This window comes from Polyergus mexicanus, unplaced genomic scaffold (genome assembly GCF_030449975.1).
Source record: "Polyergus mexicanus isolate NDT 795.1 unplaced genomic scaffold, iyPolMexi1.0 SCAF_1, whole genome shotgun sequence".
Taxonomy (NCBI): Eukaryota; Metazoa; Arthropoda; class Insecta; order Hymenoptera; family Formicidae; genus Polyergus; species Polyergus mexicanus.
The window spans coordinates 2,211,605-2,233,706 of NW_027223321.1; the positions used below are offsets into that span (position 1 = coordinate 2,211,605).

General features: G+C 33.9%; 4 protein-coding genes across 10 annotated transcripts in view; 2 read left to right on the forward strand and 2 right to left on the reverse strand.

Annotated features, from left to right (window-relative positions):
• Window positions 1–452, reverse strand: part of Ptp36e (protein tyrosine phosphatase 36E) — a 60,942-nt gene extending 60,490 nt beyond the window's left edge. The window contains exon 1 of the mRNA XM_070315752.1: window positions 254–452. Within this exon, the coding sequence (XP_070171853.1) occupies window positions 254–256 (3 nt within the window). The 5' untranslated portion in view covers window positions 257–452. The remainder of the gene's footprint in view (window positions 1–253) is intronic.
• Window positions 453–8,181: 7,729 nt separating this feature from the next.
• On the reverse strand, window positions 8,182–11,469 carry Bx42 (Puff-specific protein Bx42). The gene is made up of 8 exons (XM_070315800.1): window positions 11,170–11,469; window positions 10,809–10,959; window positions 10,480–10,647; window positions 10,079–10,386; window positions 9,816–9,951; window positions 9,438–9,696; window positions 8,937–9,318; window positions 8,182–8,775 (listed from the first exon to the last, which is right to left on the reverse strand). The coding sequence occupies exons 1-8, from the start codon at window positions 11,181–11,183 to the stop codon at window positions 8,571–8,573; spliced, it is 1,623 nt and encodes a 540-aa protein (XP_070171901.1). The 5' UTR covers window positions 11,184–11,469; the 3' UTR covers window positions 8,182–8,570.
• A 328-nt stretch (window positions 11,470–11,797) lies between these two features.
• On the forward strand, window positions 11,798–13,859 carry LOC138937950 (spermatogenesis-defective protein 39 homolog). Its single transcript, XM_070304667.1, has 9 exons — window positions 11,798–11,950; window positions 12,022–12,178; window positions 12,272–12,453; window positions 12,578–12,714; window positions 12,780–12,807; window positions 12,888–13,032; window positions 13,101–13,345; window positions 13,418–13,594; window positions 13,688–13,859. Exons 1-9 carry the CDS (start codon window positions 11,876–11,878, stop codon window positions 13,811–13,813), a joined length of 1,272 nt encoding a protein of 423 aa, XP_070160768.1. The 5' UTR covers window positions 11,798–11,875; the 3' UTR covers window positions 13,814–13,859.
• Window positions 13,860–14,267: 408 nt separating this feature from the next.
• On the forward strand, window positions 14,268–21,914 carry Eb1 (microtubule-associated protein RP/EB family member 1). 7 transcript variants are annotated; one of them, XM_070315860.1, is made up of 8 exons: window positions 14,513–14,648; window positions 15,188–15,473; window positions 17,174–17,411; window positions 17,930–17,977; window positions 18,774–18,868; window positions 18,981–19,139; window positions 19,473–19,566; window positions 20,223–21,914. In XM_070315860.1, the coding sequence occupies exons 2-7, from the start codon at window positions 15,207–15,209 to the stop codon at window positions 19,518–19,520; spliced, it is 855 nt and encodes a 284-aa protein (XP_070171961.1). In that variant the 5' UTR covers window positions 14,513–14,648; window positions 15,188–15,206; the 3' UTR covers window positions 19,521–19,566; window positions 20,223–21,914. The 7 variants fall into 7 exon arrangements, with proteins under 7 accessions (XP_070171932.1, XP_070171923.1, XP_070171961.1 ...); XM_070315831.1 differs by lacking the exons at window positions 14,513–14,648; window positions 19,473–19,566 and adding an exon at window positions 14,268–14,360; XM_070315822.1 differs by lacking the exons at window positions 14,513–14,648; window positions 19,473–19,566 and adding an exon at window positions 14,290–14,474.
• The last annotated feature ends 188 nt before the right edge of the window (window positions 21,915–22,102 follow it).

A 22,102-nucleotide genomic window follows, 5' to 3' on the forward strand; every position in this document is an offset into this window, starting at 1 on the left:
TCCGCATACATCGTTAAGAGTTAAATGCGGAAACGTGACTTGGCTGAAAACCGCGAACCCGACTAGTCACGTTCGGCATTTCTAGTCGCCACCATTCTCCTCGTTTACACTAACCCAAACAAAGCTTTGACACTTGCTCCGGTCCGCACTACTACTCATTTCTCCTATCGAATCTCTAATTCATCTCTACGCGACCGGAAACACGCGTCTACTATGACACGTATACATAACACACCGGGTGGCTCTAACGTACCATATGACGCGTCTGCCTGCGAATTTGACAAATGACTCCGAACGAGTCCTCCCCGCGTCTCCTACGTGCGGTCCTTCCGAGATGCCGGGGTGTCCTGGGAGAACAGTCCTGGCTCTTCCTCCTCTTCTTTCTCCTTGATCAGCAGTGTACCACGCGCCGCAAAAGTATCCCGATCGCACCCCAATGTCATTCAAGTAACAACCTCCCCCCCCCCCCCCCCAAGATCACTCTTGTTGCGACACAACGTGACGCGATCTCGCGCGCCTCGATCAGCCCGGATTAGCCGGACTAACGATCGATCGATCGATCACGGGCTCACCTGGATCACCCTCGAATCAACGACTGTTACTATGCGTTGCGTGCGTGCGCGGTTTCCGGTTATATATATATATATATATATATATATATATCTCTCTCTTTTTCACGCGTGCACTGATCACTCATCCATCACCATCACTATCAGCGACGACACGACACGACGACGGGCGGCGACGACGACGACGATGACGACGATGACGGCGACGTGGACGATCGCGAGGTCGGTGGCGGACTGGCGCGGGACGACACACGAGTCACCGTCGACGACGAGTCGAGTCGCTCTGACGAGGAGATCCTGGGGGGCCGTCAGGCTGGCTGGCTGGTGGCGGGTGGGACGCGAGGTGGGTCACCCGTAGAGTAAGAGAGACATAGAGCGAGAGATGGTAAGGGGGAGAGAGAGAGAACGAGCGGCGGCGGGAGCGGACGCGATCTCGAGAGGGGTGGAAGGGACAACGGCGTCGGCGTCGGCTCTTCGCCGAGGGCGTGGTCCTGATGATGAGCGCGTTGTACCGGAGACAGAGACGGGAGAACCGAGAACGCGGATCCAGATACTGTCCGCTGATGCTGACCGACGCAACGCGGCCGTCCCGTTGCCGGTGCCGGCGAGATGTTCGCGGTGACTCCTGACCGAGAAAGCCGAGCATCTCGATGCTCCGATTCCATCTCATTGTGATTCTGCTCGTTCCGAGATTACGTAATTATTAAATTTATCGTCAACGATGCATTTCGGATGCAATATTGCATAACTGCTATGTTGAGTCTTTCTCTCTCTCTCTCTCTCTGCTTGTTATATACTTCGAATCGTACTGCTTTTATGTGAAAGTTTTCACACTTTAAAGTCTATTGAGATAATTGAGAAAAGAGAAAAATATTCTTCATATTTCGACAACATTCTGATATATCTCTTTGGTGCTTGATCTATGAGTCGTGACATAATCATGAAGCTAATATAAAAAGCAAGATAAAGAGATAAAGAGTGATTCATCTGCGTTATTCAAAAATCATAGATTTCAATACACCGATCAAAGAATTAAAATAAACTTTCTCTGAAAAATTCCCAACTATCATCGACTCTTTCTTTCCATAGAGGATTCATTCTATTCCAAACACGTTGTTGTTATCTTTTCTCGCATTCGTTTCGCCAAGATTTCGGAGCAATATAAGGCGCGCATTCGTTATCGCGTTTCTTACCCGCAGAGGAAAACAGAAACCGAGGAGTGAAATATCGTCGTTACACTTTGCATTCTCTCTTTTCCACGCAACTTGCGGCACCCATATTCCTTCGTTCGCTGCAGCGAACGACTCATCTCATTCTCGATGTTCGAGATTTCACGGTGTTTTTGTTTCGCGAACAATGTTTCATTAATGCAACGCGTTCGTTATCATTAAACGACAAATGGCGCGACGGGGAGCGCGTTCGCGCTTCTCACTATTCGTCGTTTCGGAGCCGTTACACGAGCTTCGTTAGAACAGAAATTAATCAACGTTGTTGTATGAATCCCTTTTCGCCTTTGTTTGATCACCGACGGATTGCGTCGTAGCGTATGTTCGTCGTAAACTAAAAAAAAAAAAAAAAAAAAGGGGGGGGCAATTACCCCCGCAAATGGCGATGTTTTCCGCACGTGTATTATGTGAGCGTAAGATGGACTTGTATGTGTGTATATCGCCTCATATATAAAATATCATAAATCTTTATACACAAATTGATGTCATAATTTTTAATCTAGCAAGCATAATACATGATAAATGTTATTAAAAAAAAGAAAAAAAAAGAGAGAGAGAGAAAATTTGAACGAGATTTATTAGATTTATTAAATTGGAATCTATCAAGCAAAGTTTACGAGAAGAAATTCTTTTCTAGCGAGAACAAGGAAAAAGATACGAGAATGCATAATTTTGTAGATTGATTTCAATCATTTTGGCAGCTGAAGAATGCGTTTGCCAATCGTAATCCGATCGTTCAGGCTTGAAACCTATAGATCGCACAAAGATAGACTATTTCCTTTTTAAAAGTCTTCTAGATTAAAGCGATATTTGTGGATCGCTTACGATTTTATAATATAATCGTTTACGTAAAAGCATCCTCCGTTGGGCGTAGAATCGATATTTAAAAATGTTCATCGATTGATATTTCATAAAAATTCAACTCCTAAGCATATAAAATCGCACGATTGATAGTCACTGAGAGAGACAATGCAAGGAAGTGGCAATTACGATCTTCTAATGCAATTGTGTCTCGATGGATCTGAGAGCATTGCAACGCGAAAGTTAGCGCGCAATTAAACTCGCAAGTAGTTTCATTCTACTATTAGGAATTGCTCGTGTCTAATACATGAATTATTCAAATCGAGAATCTTCCGACAATGCAGATGTCTCAGTAAAAAATAAAAAATTAATGCTTAAGACAATTTGCGACACCTCTTCTTATATTCATATATATATATATATATATAAGAATAGAGAATGTAAAAGATTGATATAAGATATATTAAATAAAAAGGAAGAGAAAAAAGGTTTTAATATTATGTTGATATAAGAAGTTTATCAAATAAAGTCGTAAAGTTGTAAATAGAAATATATATATATATACTTTCGAGATGATTTCTATTAATCAAGATAGTTACAATTGGCTCTTCGATATACTCCTCCCATCTCGAGAAAGAAGTTTTCCAATTTTCTTTCTAGAAAATTGATATGTAATATACAGTGTGTCCCAAAGTTGAACAATCATACTTTACCAGTATGTTATATGGATAAAAAAAATGTTATATGAATAATGGTTCGAAAATTTAAACAAGAATTATTTAAACAAGAAAACTTGGACAATGTGAATAATCTAACATATATTTTTTTAAAGTTATACGTATGTAGACTTCTTCCTATCTAGCATTCAATTATTCGTTATCAGCACATTATCAATTTTCTGAAACGATAAAAGTATTATAAAATTGTACGTTAAATTCTCACTTTTCAAGCACTCATTCACGATGATCGCCATTCATTCTGAAGCGCAAAACACAGTCCCTTGTGCGAGAGCTCGGGCTCGGATTTAAAGCCTCGCGATAAATTATTACCGGCGTATTATCCCGTCGCGAAGGCAGAACTAGAGAAAGAGGGAGAGAGGCGCGAGTTTAATCCACCGTCAGAGCTTCGTTCTGTCAGTGGCAGCTCGCGGAACGCGCTCCGAAAAGCAGACGTGGACCTGACCCAATTGGAAGCGCATTTCGGGGAGCACACACATACACAAAACACAGTCGCGATAAAACGGCTAGGTGACATGCCTGACGGTCCACGTCGGGCAAGGTTAAACGCCGACCCTCGCGCCGAACTTATAAATAACCGCGATACGTGTTCCCTTCCTTCCCTTTCTCTCTACCTCTTTCTAGCTGCCAACATACCGGGAGCGAAAGAGAGAAACTCGCCCGCGAATCCGCTTCTCGTTTCCCGATCTAATTGGGAAATGCGGTAATTGGGTCGCTCCGAGTGCGAGTGGTGGCGAAAATCCTCTTTATCCGTCCTGAAAAATAGATGTCATTATTATTTTTTTTTTTTTTTTCCGATCTCAGTCGCCGACGATCTGTTCGACCGTTGTAACACGCGGATAATCCGTGAAGACGAATACGTCGCAAATATATAATTAGGTACATCCTCGATACGTTAACTTAAAAATAATAATTCTGGATTAACTGGTTGGTATATCTTAACGTTTCATAAATTGAAATAGATATTTTAATCTTTATTTTGTATCCGCAAAAGAATGGAGATCGTAAAATATAGACACTTAAAAGTAAATTCAATTGAAACTCATGAAATAAAAAGCTATTCTTATTAATTCTTATTAATTCTTATTAAACTATTCTTATTAATATATTCAGAAAAATTTCAACACATTCGTGGGGAAAATTTTGACATGTTATATTTTTTATTGAAAATCTCTCTCTTCTGAAACGAGATGAAAGTATGACACGGATAAAATTATCTAAACGCAACTTTTATGCATAAGATTTGCAAATTTTTGCCTTGCAGACACAAAAATTGTCATGCAATTTTTGTAGAAATATTTTTGATACTTTTTGCAATACAGCGCTTAATTTCCTCTATTTTATACATCGTTATAATAAGAACATTCCATAACAGTTATTATATTTAAGAGAGAGATCCCAAAATCTTTGGTCTCTCTCGTCTGGGAGATCACAAAATTATTAAATTATAAAAATATCAAGATTTTTCTCTCGTACATATCGAGATGGTCCTAAATTATCTTACCATCACTCGCGTACTCACGAGAAATGCATTAAAAAAATATTTAAAATACATATATATACAATATTTGCAATGTGAAAAAAATGTTTAAACATGTAATGCATCGAATTTCTAGAGGCACTATTTCGAGGATCTCAGACTACTTTCATTTGCATTTACGTAACGCGAAATAGGTCATGCGTGCTAGGATTAAAGCTCCGTTACTCAGTTTAATGTACGCGCTCTTGAATTGTATTTACTCGGAAAATTTTGAGTTGGCTTAATACCTTCGTGTATACCATAATGTACAGTAGTAGTCCGCGATACTTGAGCAACAAAACGGGAATGTACGTGTAAAATCCACTCGATGGTCATGTCTGAATGTTACGGGACCGCAGAAAATTCAACGGATGTCACTTGCCTTTCAAAGGCAAACCGATCGAAATCGAGTACGTTGGACGCGACGTTTCGCGTCGCAAATTTTGCGCGAAATACATCGCACATTGTTCCGTATTTCACGATTTATGAAATCGATTCGCAAATTCCGGGCTTGTTCTCGAAAGTTTTTCTCCACTTACGTATGTATACGCGTGCGGATTAAACCCCTTCTGTTGTGCGTAGATTACAATGCGAATAATAATTTAATCTTTGGTACGAAATAGCACGGAAGTGCCAGGTTTTTGTTGGGGAAAAATTTGTTTCACGTAAACGAGAGCAAGGCATGCTTATCTTTCTCCCTCATAAATGGATATTAAGTAATGAAATCAGGGCTAAAGTATTTGAAGAGAAAATTTACACACTCTGAGACGATGCAGTGCGGTGTTTTTCCACCGCCGGGTATATATGCGAAATGTTAGCCGTGTCGGAAACGCTTACTAAAAATACCGGTAGGTTTACGCCATCGCCGGAAACTCGTAGTTTTTTTTGTTTGTATCCAAAACTCATTACTTCGGCATGTTAGAATTTATCATATAAAACTCCCGTAAAGGAATAAACAAAAATAAATGTAATTCCCATTTTTTCTCGTATAAAATATAATATTTGCATGCAATAATTGCGATTCAAAAAATATTTTATTATTTGTTAAAAATCGTTACTTACATTTTATTTTTTACGCGTAAATAGAATTTTTATGATTATCACATTTTGTGTTATTTTTTAAATAGCGATGAAGAAGATAGAGAAAAGGTCGAAATCTATGTACTATTTCTAACTTTCTGCTGAAAGTCTAAAATGGTAATTTATATTTATAGAGTTTTTTAACTATATACTATACTTGCTATTAGATCATATGATAGTTTTTATAATTTTTCAATTTTTTTCTATTCTTTGGACAAACGGAGGTTTTCAAGAAGTCTGAAAAATTAATCTTTACTGACATATTTATTAAGATATAAAAATATAATAAAATTCATGGTAAAAAGATAAAAACATTTCGAAACAAATCTAGAAATATATAAACATGTAAATAATCAAATTAGATACTCTGCTAATTCGAAAATTTCATTATTTAAATTATATAATTCGCTGCAAAAAAAAATCACAGAAAGAAAATGTACGAGCTTTGAAAAGTTTCGATAAAAACCGATTTACAAACTTGTTAGTATATATATGTATAATTACAACCTTTTACGAATGAGTAAATTAATTAACAATAAACGGATCAAGTTCATATCAGTTCTGATAAAATAAAGCAGTTAATACTAAGAATATGGATATTAATTTTGAAATATGTTAATCTTGATATCTTTTTTCAATAATATTTGATATTTAATAATATATAAAAAAATCTTTAATGAAAAGAGATAAAATGACTAGATTTTAATTTTCAGAAAAGTGAACGTGTCTTTTCGTCTCCCTGATCTTATTTACATTTATTGGGTCGATTCGACGCCGACGATGCAGTAGAAAAAGCCGATGCGGGTCAGCCGCGTATCTCTCTTCAACCGTGGCATGTCCATCTCGCGATCGAAACGGTGATTCAAAGTGCCGGCACTCGAATGTACAGTTCGAGTTAACAGCTCGAAACACCGGGCTTGTGCTACCGATTAGCGATTGGCCAAATCGACCAACATCCAACAACTTCTGATCGACATTTCAAGTTTGGTGCGAGTCTGTTTCTCGCTTTTAAAGCCGAATGGCGACATTTTGTAAGGAGGACCGTTTTCCTCTGCTTCTACGAGCGGAGGGAAAATATTAATTGTTAATTAATGTGGAATGATATGCTCTTGTTATTATTATATAAAGAGACGATGATCGAACTGCGCTTTGAGGGCATTGATAGGAATTACGGGAATCTTCTATTATCACGACATGTGTATAAACCATGGAAAGATAACAATATTCCATTACTTCGCACATTTACTGTCTTATTAGGAATAATATTGGCAGAAACCATGGAAGCGACCTGAAAAAATTAAGATGAGCAAATTAGCGTTTATATTTATATTTTTATATTTGTATAACAACACACACAATTACTTTCTGAGGTATTTTAATTAATACATATATTCTTAATTATAAACAATTATAAATAAAAAACGCGATTTCTTTTTTAATTTCGAGACACCAACACATATTCTTCTACTCGTTCTTTTGATTATATACTTTGGATTGTCTTTCATTTAATTTCGAAGGCGATTCGTATCTATACGAGTAAACATCAATTTTAGCATGAAAGTTCGTATATCAAAGATTTATAAACTATTCATTGATCGTTCGCTTATAATAATATTGTTGCATGACAATTTTATATGATGTAACGAATGAATTTATTAAAATGTATTCAGAAATCAAATTTGTATAATCTGCGAGATTTAAATGTTAATACTCAAAAAGAAAAAAGATAATAAAAAAATTGATTTATTTTCGATATTAATTAATGATCGAAGTAAATTCTTCTATGTTCTATTATGCATTTATTATGCGAGATTTCCTCAAAAGTTTAATTGATTGTAATATAATAAAAATAATTACTGCTGATTTTAAAACATGGAACGTATTACTACACGCCAGTTTTCTTCGCGATGAAATCTATACAACTTCTCTTCAGTCATAAAACAAGCTGTAACATTCCTCGTGCAGCTCTGCTTTAAGTTGTTCAAACTTGCTTATTAAAATACCAAACGTGTCTGCTTTTCTCTGAAGCAAGTAACGAAAATAGAATGGAATTGCAGACAGAGATTCAAATTTTCATACACAACTATATTATGTCATATCTTTCATATAAATTTTATTTTATTACAAAGAAATATAATAACATTTTTGTGATAGATATCCCAAAAAAGTGAGTTATATTTGTTTCAAATTTGATTCGTGCATATGCTTTCTAAAATATTGTTTTACAAAAAAATTTGTAATAATTTAGAATAATTTCTATTATGTACGCTTAAAAATTTGTATCTTTAATAAATATTGCTATAATTTTTATAATATTTCAGAACAAAATTCCAAAAATGTTGTATATTATTACAATAACAAAAACAATTAGATAATTTCGGAAGTTCTATCATCTCTTAATCAAGTAAAATTTTAGCATTTCATTATTGCTAAATCAAAATAACATGTATTTTTTATTATTACAATATTGTTTATTATTACGATATTATATCATACTAGTTTTTATTATTATTAAACATATCTTTCACTCTATTACTAAAATCCGAAACAAAATTTTTCTTAATTTAATAAAACAAAAAAAAAACATCAAAAATATATTTTTAATGTAATGCCATTCATTGTTCCGATAACTGAAGGGTTAATGCTTTCTTCGTTTTTCACGGTCATTCCTACGTGGTTCGCGTTCTTCTTTGCGCTTTGTCGTTGTTGAGCTACTGGCGCGTTTGGCCTGTTTCAAAAATTGATCCAAACCGAAAGGATCTTCTTCCTCCTTCTCAAATTGTACCGGTCCTGATCGCGTGGCAGTCCTATCAGTTCCACTGAATTCTTTGTCGGGAACAAATCTAAGAGGAAAAATCAATTTGATAGTTTTACATTTACAAACACACCAACTATATATACACACACAGGTTTAAATATATTATTATCATATATAAAATAAAATTTACTAAAATGTTATGAGCTCTATATATATACAAACAAAAATAAAAATATAAACTGTGACCTGTTTGTTTTAATCAATTTTTCTAGATCGTCCCCATAAGTATCTTTATCAATATTCTTGCTCGGACGATAAATATGCGACGCAATCGAATTGCCGTCCTTCCACGGTTTATCGTAAACATTATACTCGTCCTCGTGGCCATAGCCGCTATCTAATCCCTTGCTGCTATTAAACAGACGTTGATCGAATTGTGCTTCTGCCGTATTTGGAATGCTCTTTGCGGGCAAACCAAGTGCAATCTGCTCGCTAATGTCGCGCTCGCGTTCGCGTTGTAAACGAGAGCGTTTGTCGGGAGCAGCGCGAGCTAAATTACGTTCTCGAGCGCGGTTCTTGTGACGTTCCTGCCTGAGTTGATCTCTTTCGCGTGATTCTTCAGCCTTATCTGTAAAAAATGTTTCAACATCTTAATTTAAATCTTTATCGCAATCTCGTAATAGATTTTAGACTTGCAGAAATATTTTTTATTTTTATACTCATCAGAAATCAGATGGCAATACAAACCTAATGTTGCGCTAGATTTTAAACCGGCGCGTTCCTCTCGGGCCTTTTGGGCGAGCTGCCTCAGGTGATCCTCCTTCTTCTCCTTCTCCTTTTGAGCCAACTTCTTCTCCAATTGCGCCCGCATTTCCACAGCTTGTCGGGCTTTTCTATCGGCAATATAAAGAGCTTCAGCTAATTTTGCAAAGTTTTCGTTAATGTGTACTTGCTGCAAACCTCTACCATCTGCAGCAAGACGTTTATCCAAAGGAATCGTATAACCCTAAAATAAAAAACAACTTAATCAAAGAAATCAAGTATGCATTTTTTATTATATATAAATATTATCTCTTTCATATGTATTGGATGTATATGTATTGGACATAAAATTTTTCTAAGTACCTTTGCATTTTTCCAATTGCTGATGCATGGTGGAATTTTCCATTCTTTTTGTTCTTTTACTGTTACTTTTCTCGTTGGGGAATGCATTACAGGAGCTGGAGGTGAAGGAGGTCCACGTGGAATTTTTTTATTAATCCTGTAATCATAAATCTTTATATTAATACATTGGGTGTTTACCATATATCTATTGTATTAAAACTTTATAGAAACATTAAAACTTTATAGAATTTTCATAATTATCATTTTATTCTTACTCTACTTACTTGAACTTTGGTGGTTCCATTGGATCCACTTGAGCTTCCACCATGCGGATAACCCTTTGCTTGGCCCCCGAGTTAAACGACTGACCTTGTTGTGAGGGTGTATATCTTATATATTGTGCCGGAGCTTGTTTTTCTGCACATCTTACTGGCATGGCAGCCGCGATTTTTGATCTTGTAATTTTTTCTAATGCCTTTTTTGTTTTATCGGTCAGATCTTCAATTTCATCAGTAGCTGGTCGTTGAAGTGTAGGATCTTCCTCATTTGTAATTTCAGAGGGTAACAAATCGCTCAATTTGCTATACACAATCTATAAAAAAATTAAGTAATAGATATAGTAACAAATTTAAGTATAAAGAAAAAGTAATATATTCTAAATATAATAAGAAAGATTAAAGCTTACTTTGTCCTTACTGTGGCCTTGTCTCGCTATGAGATCGTATTTTACTTTTCCATGAGCATCAAGTTGTACTGCCAACGCATTGCTTGTGATTTCCTTGCCTTTCATTCCCATTCCCAGTGGATACTGTGCAACATGAATCTCTGGGAATGCTCCGCCGTCTCCAAAATCCTATGCACGACATATATGCATTATACATTAAAACATTGAAAGTATTATTTGTTATTATATCTTTGATTCAATTAAATAGAAAAATACTAATAAATTATATTGATATTATAAAACAAATATTTCTTCTTGAAATTCTTTGACAAATTGGAATAAATATTCACTTCTGAGTTGCGCGGCACCCATCCTCTCCGCTGCCCATATGGTGGAGCTGTAACAACGGCTTTAACAAGCGCTGAGACAGGTCTTTGGCGCAATTTTTGCTCACGTGCTTCATCATCTTTATCCCATAGCTGAGTGGGAGCAGGCAACAAACTAATTGCAAAAAAAAAAGAAAAAACTTATTATAACAGAGGAGACAAGTGTATCCTACAAGTTTATATACTTAACTTAGAATATTTTTTCTAGGTTATTCATGCAAAATAATGTAGAAAAATGAAAAATTTTTTAATATTTAAAACTGCGAAAAATCTGTTGATGAAATGATTGAAAAAAATAATATAAAAAAGTAACAGTCTCACTTACGTTGTCAAGGACATTGTGATCGAACTTCTTCTTTCCTTTGAGAATTTTCGTTCACAAAAAGGATGTAATATGGCGGATTAACCCAAGCGCTCGTTACATTTATCTCGATTGATGTCACCAATTTTCGGTTGTATGTTGTAACTCAAGATGAATGCCAAATTAACATTTACAAGATTTAAAACTCGCGAGATATCTTTCTATCAATCACATAGTCTTGTAATTACGATTTCCTTTAAGTTCTTTCAGCTCTAAAGCTAAAGGTTGGACGGCTGGGCTGGAGTTGGACCATTGGACGAAGTGTATAGATGAAAGACCATACATATGTGAAAAAGTCGTAGCCATTAACGCAAACCGACCAATCACAGTCAAACATTTTTATACGTGCTTAACTTGAATCCATGAAAAAATAATTAGATAGAGAGATAACTTAACAGATAGATTAGGAAAACTGCTTTGGATGATCCGATTGGTTATCAGAATATTTAGTGGTAAAATTTCCTAGAGAAATCTACCAATAACAGATCTAAAATAAAAGACGCCTATGCGGCCATATTATGTATAGAGATTGGGCCGTCTTTTTTAATAATATATTATCGATGCCATAAGCAATGTCAAAGATTTATTTTGTTTAGGTTATTTGTCATTTATCTGTCTTAAAATTTGGTTAGATTATTGAACTACGTTCGAGACATATTCTAAAATCAGGATGAACATCGCTAAAGATGATGATGAATTTTGGTTCAGCAGCGAAAAACGATCATTCTGCTTCGAAAACAATGAAGTAAAAAATTATAAAAATGATTCTAATAGTGAATTCTTTTATGAACTCCAACTGTAAGAATTAAATTGCAGGTGGATCAGCTGTTCGGAGTATCAAAGAACGAAACTGAAAAATTGTGGGCCGGAATCTCAGATAGATCGCTTTCTGAAAGTAGTTTTAGATGTACTGATGATCTTCAAACAACAAAACCATTATTCTCGATCATATCTGAAAAAACACTTTCATCCAGTATGTTGTCAAAGATACAAATATATTAATCTTGAAAAATCTCAATGTTGTATAACAAAAGCATATTTTTTTATATAATACAAAATCTTTCAGTTTTAGCTGCGGACAAGTTACAGGATGTAAATACAAAAACAGCTGTCAAACAGCCAGACATAACTTTGAGAAAGATATTGCTTGGTCGGCCATATACATTAGAACAATACAAGTCTCTTGCTAGCAAAACTGCGTTATTAGATGCCGCTATTTTAAGTGGAGATGGAAATGCTGTTTTGATAGTACGAGTACATCTTCTATATAAATAAAATAACAACTTTGCAACATGATATTGTATATATAGTCATAAAGTTAACAAAATTTATGAACATTATTTAATACTGATATTTGATTATAATATTTCAGATAATTTTATTTCTTACAAGAACTTTGAAACGGTCATTGGTGCAAAGATTATTAGTAGAGAGACCAGAAGCAGTAAATATATATATACATTATCTTTTTATAAGACTGCAAACAAATGAAATAACTGATATTTTAACGTATGTAATTTCTTAGCATACCGTTGAAAATCATCATTATTTTTCTCACATTTGATATTTTACAGAATGCTGGGTCATTCCTCGATCGCTGCTGTAAATATTACTATTATATATGCTATGCAAATTAGATCGAAATATGTATTTATTAAAATTTATGCTATGGTTTATTACAGATGAAGAATCTTCATATTATTATAAGGAATACAAGAGATCCAAACAGATTGCTGCAAAAACTTCATAATTGCCAGAAAGCACATTTTGCCATGTTACCTGATTGTAAAGAAGCCATATTTTTGGAATCTTACATTAAATTATTGGGTATGCTTACAATTTTCCTTTTTTGCTACGATATGACAAATTATTGTTTTTATACTGTGAATTGTTAGAATGGCAAATAGCAATCAACCAGAAAAAGGACAATGAAGAGTTCTCATTGAATTCTTCTATTCGAGAATCTCTGCATTATGCATGCAAACATCATTATAATACACCAAACACATTTGTGGCAATATCACCTATAACGCTCTCTCGAGACCATGACATTTCTCCTAGACTATATCAAAAAGTCGCTATACAAGTTAAAGCTGCCCATGGTGAATGGGACGATATCGATCGTTTACTTTTAACAAAAGTAATGTGTTTTGTCTTATAATTTTCTATTTGCCCAATAGAATCATGTTTTATTGTATCGATAATATTATAGGGAATACTTGGTAATACAAAGCTACAAACACATTTGCATATAGAAGATATTTTTAAAATACTATATGAACATAATGCACCATGCGCCATTCTTCAAAAGTATTTGAAATTTGTCGACGATTTAGAGAAACGATTGGAGATGGCAAAGAAATTATCTTGCCATACAATAGTAATCGATGTATGTACATGCTTTTATAAGAAAAGAAATTTATAACCAAGAGAATGTACAAATGACATTTACTATAAAGTTGTATATTTATTAATTTTGTAGATATATGTACAACAAGGAGACCGAATGATGCTGATGGATTACAAAGCAAAATTGCAACCTCAATCGGAAGAATATTTTTATGCTGAAAGTGCGTTACATTTACCACACGTCAAATGGAAGAGTTAGATCTATTGAACATGTAATTAATAAACATGAAAAATAATATATATTTGAAAATTATTGTGTTTTTCACAATAAAATTGGAAAATATATTTAATATATTGAAATATCTAAAAAAAATCATAGTATAGTTTTTTTACACATCTTACAAGATATTTGTATTATTTCGTTATTCGCTTGGAAATGCAAACAATCGATAATTTTTAATGTTCTATGTTTACGACAATATATTAAAATGTTGCATTATTTATATAATTTTGCATGTATTAATTTCTTTTATATTTTTATTTATATTTTTCGTTCATATACACACAAGTTAATCGAGCTAGTTATTTCTTTATTCATGCGCGAAGGATTTCTAGCTAGAATCCCCCCAAAAATAATTCTCTTCCATTGGATATCGAATCTCATTTGCAAGATGGATCTGCCATAATTATACCCATGATGTGAACGTGGCTTTAAGTCGATAATCGTAGATTACACATCTTTACACGCTGTCTAAATTGTGGCCGTATTCCTTTCTTCCTTTGTCGGATCACCGTTGTCAAATCGGGTGAATCTCTTTTCGTTCTCGCTTTTGTTCCACGTGGTACGGCAACCCTTCGATCCCATTGAATCTACGCGTTGCGTAGAGACCGGGAACACCATTCGGACATCGTCTACGTAGGTAGGGAAGCGCGCGCGCGCGCGCGACTTCGCGCCGGCCAATCGCGCGCGAGGGAATCGTTAGAAGTTTCCGTTGCGTGCGCGTTTAAACGATCTAGTGCACATTTGTCATCTGCGAGGAACCACTCCCGATTCTCGCTGTTATTATCCGCGTTTTTCCTCCCGTGATACCGAAGTAAGTTATCGTTGCTCATCGTCGCGAATTCCGGATCACGCGGATCAAACGCCTCGCCCTTTCTGGATTTTTCTCTCGCGAGGTACGTCCCGGGCGAGGCGAATTAGACGGCGCGACGAGTCTGGACGATCCAAAATCGCCGATAAAGAATGCCGAATATGTCGCGAACGCGAGATAATTTCGTAGCAAAAAAAGTTAATGGAATATTGTCCCTCGCGGGATCCTCTCGGATTCGATCGTTCAATTGATCTCGCCGATCGCGTGTTCCGGGTTGCAACGGCAAATTTAACGTATATTGGTCTCATTTATTTTTTTGTCGAAAAGATTACTCGCTTTATTTATATCGGACGATTAACTGTGCGAATCGTGATCGCGATTTTAATTACAATTTTTTTGGTCTTTGTGTGAAATGACAATAATTATGATATTGTAGCATTAAATTTAAAATTGACCGCAATATATTATTGTGCTATAATCTCAATATTTCACTGGTATCGCTAGATTATCTGTTAATATTTTATACGTATATTATTTTTCAGTTAGAGCAAGCAAAGCAACATGGCTGTTAATGTCTATGCCACGAATATGACATCTGACAATCTCAGTCGTCACGATATGTTGGCATGGGTAAACGACTGTCTCCAATCCTCGTTCACCAAAATCGAAGAATTGTGCACCGGTGCGGTTTATTGTCAATTCATGGACATGCTCTTTCCGGGCAGTGTACCTTTGAAGAGAGTCAAATTCAAAACCAATCTGGAGCACGAATACATACAGAATTTCAAAATTCTTCAAGGTGGCTTCAAAAAGATGAATGTGGATAAGGTAAGCAAACAGCTATCTTATTTTTCTTCTACTATTGACTTTGATAAATACATCTTAAGGGCAGCTAACTCATGTAAAGAGGATATATCTGGCAATAAGCAAAAATTATATTCAGAGGAAAGATTATATTATAAAAGATAAACTTTAAAATAATTACATTGAAAATTATAATGCTTTCGCTTATCTTTTATCTCCTTTCTGTTTACTGGCAATTATCAGGGATTGTAAAAAGAGAATACAGCTTATGGAAAACAAATTCAAGAACATTAGATGAATATGAGAAATAATCATTAATATCCTAATATATAAATAGATAAATTATTATTACACGACATAGTATGAAGATTATTTTAAGATAAGATGATTATAATATCCGCATAATATAATGTCACATCAAGACCTAAAATTGCCTGGCATATGCGCTAATATTATTTTGGGTAGAACAATTTGTGTGAATGAAGGAAATCGTAATGATATGACCATGGGAATGGTTCAGGTAATACCAGTGGACAAGCTGATAAAAGGACGCTTTCAAGATAACTTTGAGTTTCTACAGTGGTTCAAAAAATTTTTTGATGCAAATTACGACGGTCGTGAATACGATGCTTATGAGGCGCGCGGCTGCATACCGTTAGGTTCCGGCGTGGACGGAACGCATAATTTATCGAATCCCCAGTTGGTACCCTTGCCACCGCAATCGAAGCCGCCGCAAATGCAACAAAAACACATACAGCAACGTAACAGCGTTCCGCGACAGCAGCAGGGTATATCGTTGCAATCTCGATTTTTTACGCGACCGCTTCTTGCATGTTCTTTATAACATGTTTAAGTAATATTTCTATATAAACATTCCTCACACACACCACATGCATATATAAACACGCACACGTGTATTTTAAAAGTGCATACATCAACTTTTAATATGCGATCGTTTGCAATAGTATTGTATATTGCAATTTGTAGTATCTGTAATTCCAAATTATTTTAAATCGATACACATTAAATGTATTATGAGCTATTTTTGCAAAGTCACACATAAACACATGTACTTCATCTTATATATGCATTCTTTAAATTTCCACAGTATGAACAATAAGAAAATCTAGTAAGAATCTCACATGAATCTACCTAATTTGATGCGCTAAAAGATTTACAGAGAGATATGTGGCATACTTTTATGTACATAAATTGTTAATATATATATTTATATGAAATAATTTTCTTTATATAAGAAAGAGAGAGAATAGGATAGGATTAGGTATCTGTTTTGCATTTGTTTATTATAGAACAAGAAGAAGAATTCCACAAGACTGTTTAGACAAGAAGTTTATTTTTAATAGTTTATAAATTTATATATAAGGGACAAAGGATCATGTTAGGCAATAGAAAAAAAAATTTTTTTTTTTTTTATTTTTATCATTGCCATGATTTTTATATCATATAATGATATATTACATAATTAATCATTGTAACAGACGAAATCACACAGTATATTTCTGTGTTTTATATTAATTTTATCATCTCATTCTTGGCATATTATTATTATAGCCACATAAAACGTGGTGCTTTCTTGCAACATTATGTTAAAAACGGTTATTATTGCGTGTAAAATCATGTTTGCATCATCCATTTGGCATAATTTGTTCACATTTATTATATTTTATTTTATTTTATTTTGCACATATACTCCTCATTTGCAGATTGTGCCAATTGATAGGCTGGTGAAAGGCAGATTCCAAGACAACTTTGAGTTTTTGCAATGGTTCAAGAAGTTCTTTGATGCAAACTACTCGGGAGCAGATTACGATGCTCTTACTATGCGAGGCGGAGAGCCTATGGGTAGCGGCGGAAATAATGCACCTCGTGGTGGTTCTAATGTGAAACGTACTTCTCCACGTGATACAGTAAATTTGGCTAAGCCTGCTCCTCGTACTACTGGTACATCACTTATAATGATCTCTCCGATATACAAAAAAGTTTGAGTCTTAACCGTGTTAAAAAGAATAGGATTCGACAACAAATAATCTTTTCTCAAGTATAACTTCAAACTTATGCATTAACACAGATTTCTACTAATTAATAATTATTGATTTGATTGTCTTTTGATGTGTCCATTTTGATTATCTGACTGATCTTGTTGCAGGCAAGTTATTAATATTACATGAATGAATGCTATATCAACAGGATTAAATATTATTAATTCTCATACTAAATTATTGTTTTATTAGAGATTTCTGCGATATACAGTGTGTTCTATATAGATAGGTTACAAATCAGTACTATTATATTCTTTGTGACAAGGAATATGGCAGTAATGGTCTATATCTTACCTATATAGGAAACTCTAGGAATTGGAGTTATATATTTTCCATTACTCTAAACATTTCAACAAAAGTTTCAATTATGGGTTATTGCATAATATTATGTCAATAATTTTAAATGGAATTTGCCTTTAGGTGAGGGACATCCATCTTCCGTGCGTCCAGATAGTACAAACGTTTTAGGTGAAATTCGATATCTTTTTCCGTTTTTAATTGTAATTCTCGTTATTTACACGTTTTACTTCCTTAGTTTTGTATACGTTTTGAGACTGAGATATATATAAAGAAAAATATGGGGTAAAAAAAAAAATTGTTCCTAATCTATGTTCAGTGATTATGTCAGAGAATCAGTTCCATTAATACTGTGATATTATTATAATATATATATATATATGTGTGTGTGTATAAAAGTATTAAAGCAAGGAGCAAAATTTTAGTGAACATGTAATTGATCGAGAATGAGATACTATTGTATGAAATATTTTACACGTAGTTAGATTATATTGTCCTCTCACACAAAGTGAACTCTGAAACAATAATTATAGCCTTCCACTGGTCTATGATGACTATCTTTATTAATATTGTTATACTAATCTGTAGCTGGTATCATACTATCAACTTGCTATGCACTGTATTGTACAAGTTAAGATAATGTGAGAATCATTTTTTATTTCTTTAAAAAAATTGTCTTGCAATTTTCTTCTATAGAAAGATTTTATTTTTTTGCATATATTTCTTTTTCGTAAGATACATTATTACAAATGTAACATACATGTGCATGATTTTGAAACGCATTCCTGCATGCATATTTTTGCTTTCCATAAACATAGCTTATATATATCCAAATCAATAGTTTTGTTAATCTTTTCAAGTTATAATTGTGATACGAGTTGTTTCCATTCATATCAATAGAAATATTGATAGTTACTTATATTTTAATGTAGTATTTTAAAATAATATATTTTCTTTATATCTATAGTAAATAAAGTTACACCACCATACCGTGTGCAACCCAAAAACACAGTGGTCGGTAATCGTGGTGATACTGGAAAGGTTGAAGAACTTAGTGCACAGGTACACATTATATACAACTATTTTATTTAATAAATATTTATATAGAAATATATATCTCCTTTGTACATATCTTCTCTTTCTCTTTTTAACGAAAGTTTATGAAATGTTTCAGTTGGTCGAATTGAAGATGTCAGTTGAAGGCCTGGAAAAGGAGAGAGATTTCTATTTTGGAAAATTGCGTGATATTGAAGTCATGTGTCAAGATTGCGACAATGGCGGTGATCCTCCACCTATTGTACAGAAAATTTTAGATGTCCTTTACGCAACGGAGGTAATTCATACTATTTTTTCCAATTTATTTGATAGTTAATTTTTATTATAGTACAAATATAATTTATGTATATTTGTTTAAACTATATAATATAAAATCAATATAAAAACTATTCATTTCTGTTAATAAACATGATGAATCTCATATAAGACATGAGAGCTACAAAGTTATTATTTATGAGAAGACATTGACACATTTTTATCATTCATCATGATTAAACAAAGCACTAAAGTCTATATTTTTTTTATATATCTATGCAAGCAAAGATGGATAATTAAAAGCAGAATTTTAATGAAAGCTTATATAAAACTATATGATGCTATAATATTATAGGATATCCAGGATATGATAGAACAGAAGACGACTGAGATGAAACTATAAGCACCTTTTTTTATATGTTTGTAACAGGCGCGTTTTTTTTAATAAGGTAATGAGAACGTTTTGTGCGCTTTGATTGTAGTTAACATACAACGAAAAGTATTAAGAAAAATCTATGACACTGACATTAAAAATATTTTGACATCTAATTTTATGATATTCACAATTTAATATTTTACAATTTAACTTGATATTTCCTTAAATGTGTCATAAAATTTTCAATTAATTGCACGATTGCGATATCATATGTGTATTAGAAATATCGATACTTTTCACAGCCCTCATGTCTTTATTTAATGTGCATCTTTGTACATTTGAAATTTTTAAAATATACACATTATAGTAATTAGACTATACATTATTCAAACTTCTTTTATTGTAACAGCAATATCATGCAATATAATATCCGACAAATTTAGTTTTGGTCTTTTCAAATTTGAATTTAATGTTCTATTTTTCTGTGTTTCTATGTTCTGTTCTTTTGTTAAATTAACTCTATAGATATGAGTAATATTTTTTAATGTAATCAAAAATATAATATAAATTTATCTTTAGATGTTTTATTTATTACAGATTTATGATATCTTTGTACTTCATAATTATGCACAAGATATCAAGAGTTATGGAATAATAAATTGCGATTATAAGAGATATTTTCCTTCGTATAAATACAATATCTACAATGTATTTGTTATATCTTTTTAGGATGGTTTTGCGCCACCTGAGGAATTGGAAGGGGACGGGCTTGTGCCCGATGATGAGGAGGAATATTAACCTTTTTTTATTTACGGTTGTAATCGAAATGAATAACAGCAAATTATCCAAGTGCGTTTCGGTTTATTATATCTGCGAACCAATATGAGAGTATCCCTTGCATAATTACTAAACTACTTTACATCAGTAAACTCTGCAGTTTTAACGGATTGTGTGTGTGCATTCTTTTCATTAATAAATAAAATTCACCGAAATCATTAAGATTTGCACGATTAGGATAAACATAAGTCGAGTAGTGCACTTGAATAACTTGTTCTGACTGTTGAGAGGATAAGAGGATGAGAGGAGAAGATAATTAGAAGAAGAAAATCAATCAATAATCTTTCACAAATTATTACATTTCCTTATAGCGTTACAATGTAGTAGAATTCCGAACATCTATGACAAATTCCCACAAATTTATGGGGATATCTATCGATATCTATTAATGTTATCTGCATCTGTATTGTTATGTAGCGACTTACGTTAATTACATTTTTTTTTAAATGCGTGTTTTGTTTGTAAATGTATTAAGTTTGTATCGAGATAACGAGTCGCGCGAAGTTCTTCACCCATCCCCATAGTTTATCTTTTGAAATCTATTTGTAGTTATACACAATGTTAATCCTGCTGAGAAACTCAGCCCAGAGCTATTCAATCTTCGTTCGACTTGTTTTCTTTGTGCGGTGTGCTCTCTAATATGGCCGATGCACTCAGCGATTTTGCGCTGAGCAGTAGACTTTTATTCTATCGGTGGAAATAACTCTTGAATAAATCATGTTAGTGATTAAAATTCAATTCATCGAACTTTTATTCTATGTCTTATCAACACAAAAGCTACTGTATAATACATTGGTAGAGACAAGGATTGTGTACTTTGATTTTTCAATAAATGAAACAGTGTGCGCTTTGCGAAGGCAGGTTGCGAAATAAAATGGCACGCTTATACGCTCGATATTACTGAATTGTAAAAATTTGAAAGACTAATTAAAGTTAGAACTCGTATTAAAAGATATTCGTCTATTGAAACGTTTACCCCATATATAAATCGATTTTAGAAAAAAAAAGATCATGTATGCATCTCTGAGTCTGTCGAGATGTGAGAAATGGCCTTAAAATGCGGCGAACTCTTGAGTTTCCGGTAAAATATTTTGAATCGTACAAAGCGTTTTCTTCAATAAATATCGCTGGTTACGATACAACTGTATTCCATTTTCATAAGAAAAACAGAATCTGTAAAATTACACGATTCGAGAGCAGACGCGAGTGAGAGGGAAATGAGCGAAAGAGGTACGATATGTAGAGTTGTGCACGAATGCTTACGTGTTTCTAGCATGTATGTGTATGCGCGTGCGAGTGTGTATGTGTGTGTATGTGCGCGCGCGCGCTTTCGATATATTGATTTCGATTGTCGAGATTGATATTGATCACGTAAGAGTCGGATTAATTTCAAACGAAAGGAGCGTCAATCACATTGTGAATAATAATTGTCTGATTAGGATGTAATTCGCATTACGTACTACTAAGTCTTTTCTAAGTTCTAGTGAAGAGAGGAGGGATACAGTTTTTGGCTTGTGCTCTGTTCATCGCTCTATATGTGCTTTGAAATTTGAAATTTGCCGATGTAATAAACGTTTAATAAAATCGATCCGAAAAAGCCAGGAATAAAATACGGTTTGTTTTCGAATCCTTGAATCATATCAAGCTTTTTTTGCGCAATCTAAGATGTCGGTAATTTCTTAATAATTTTATAATTAAGACTAGCGGCAAAAAAGGTATTGCGAACTTTTACATCTTCATTACACTATAATCGTAAAATTATCTATCGAGTG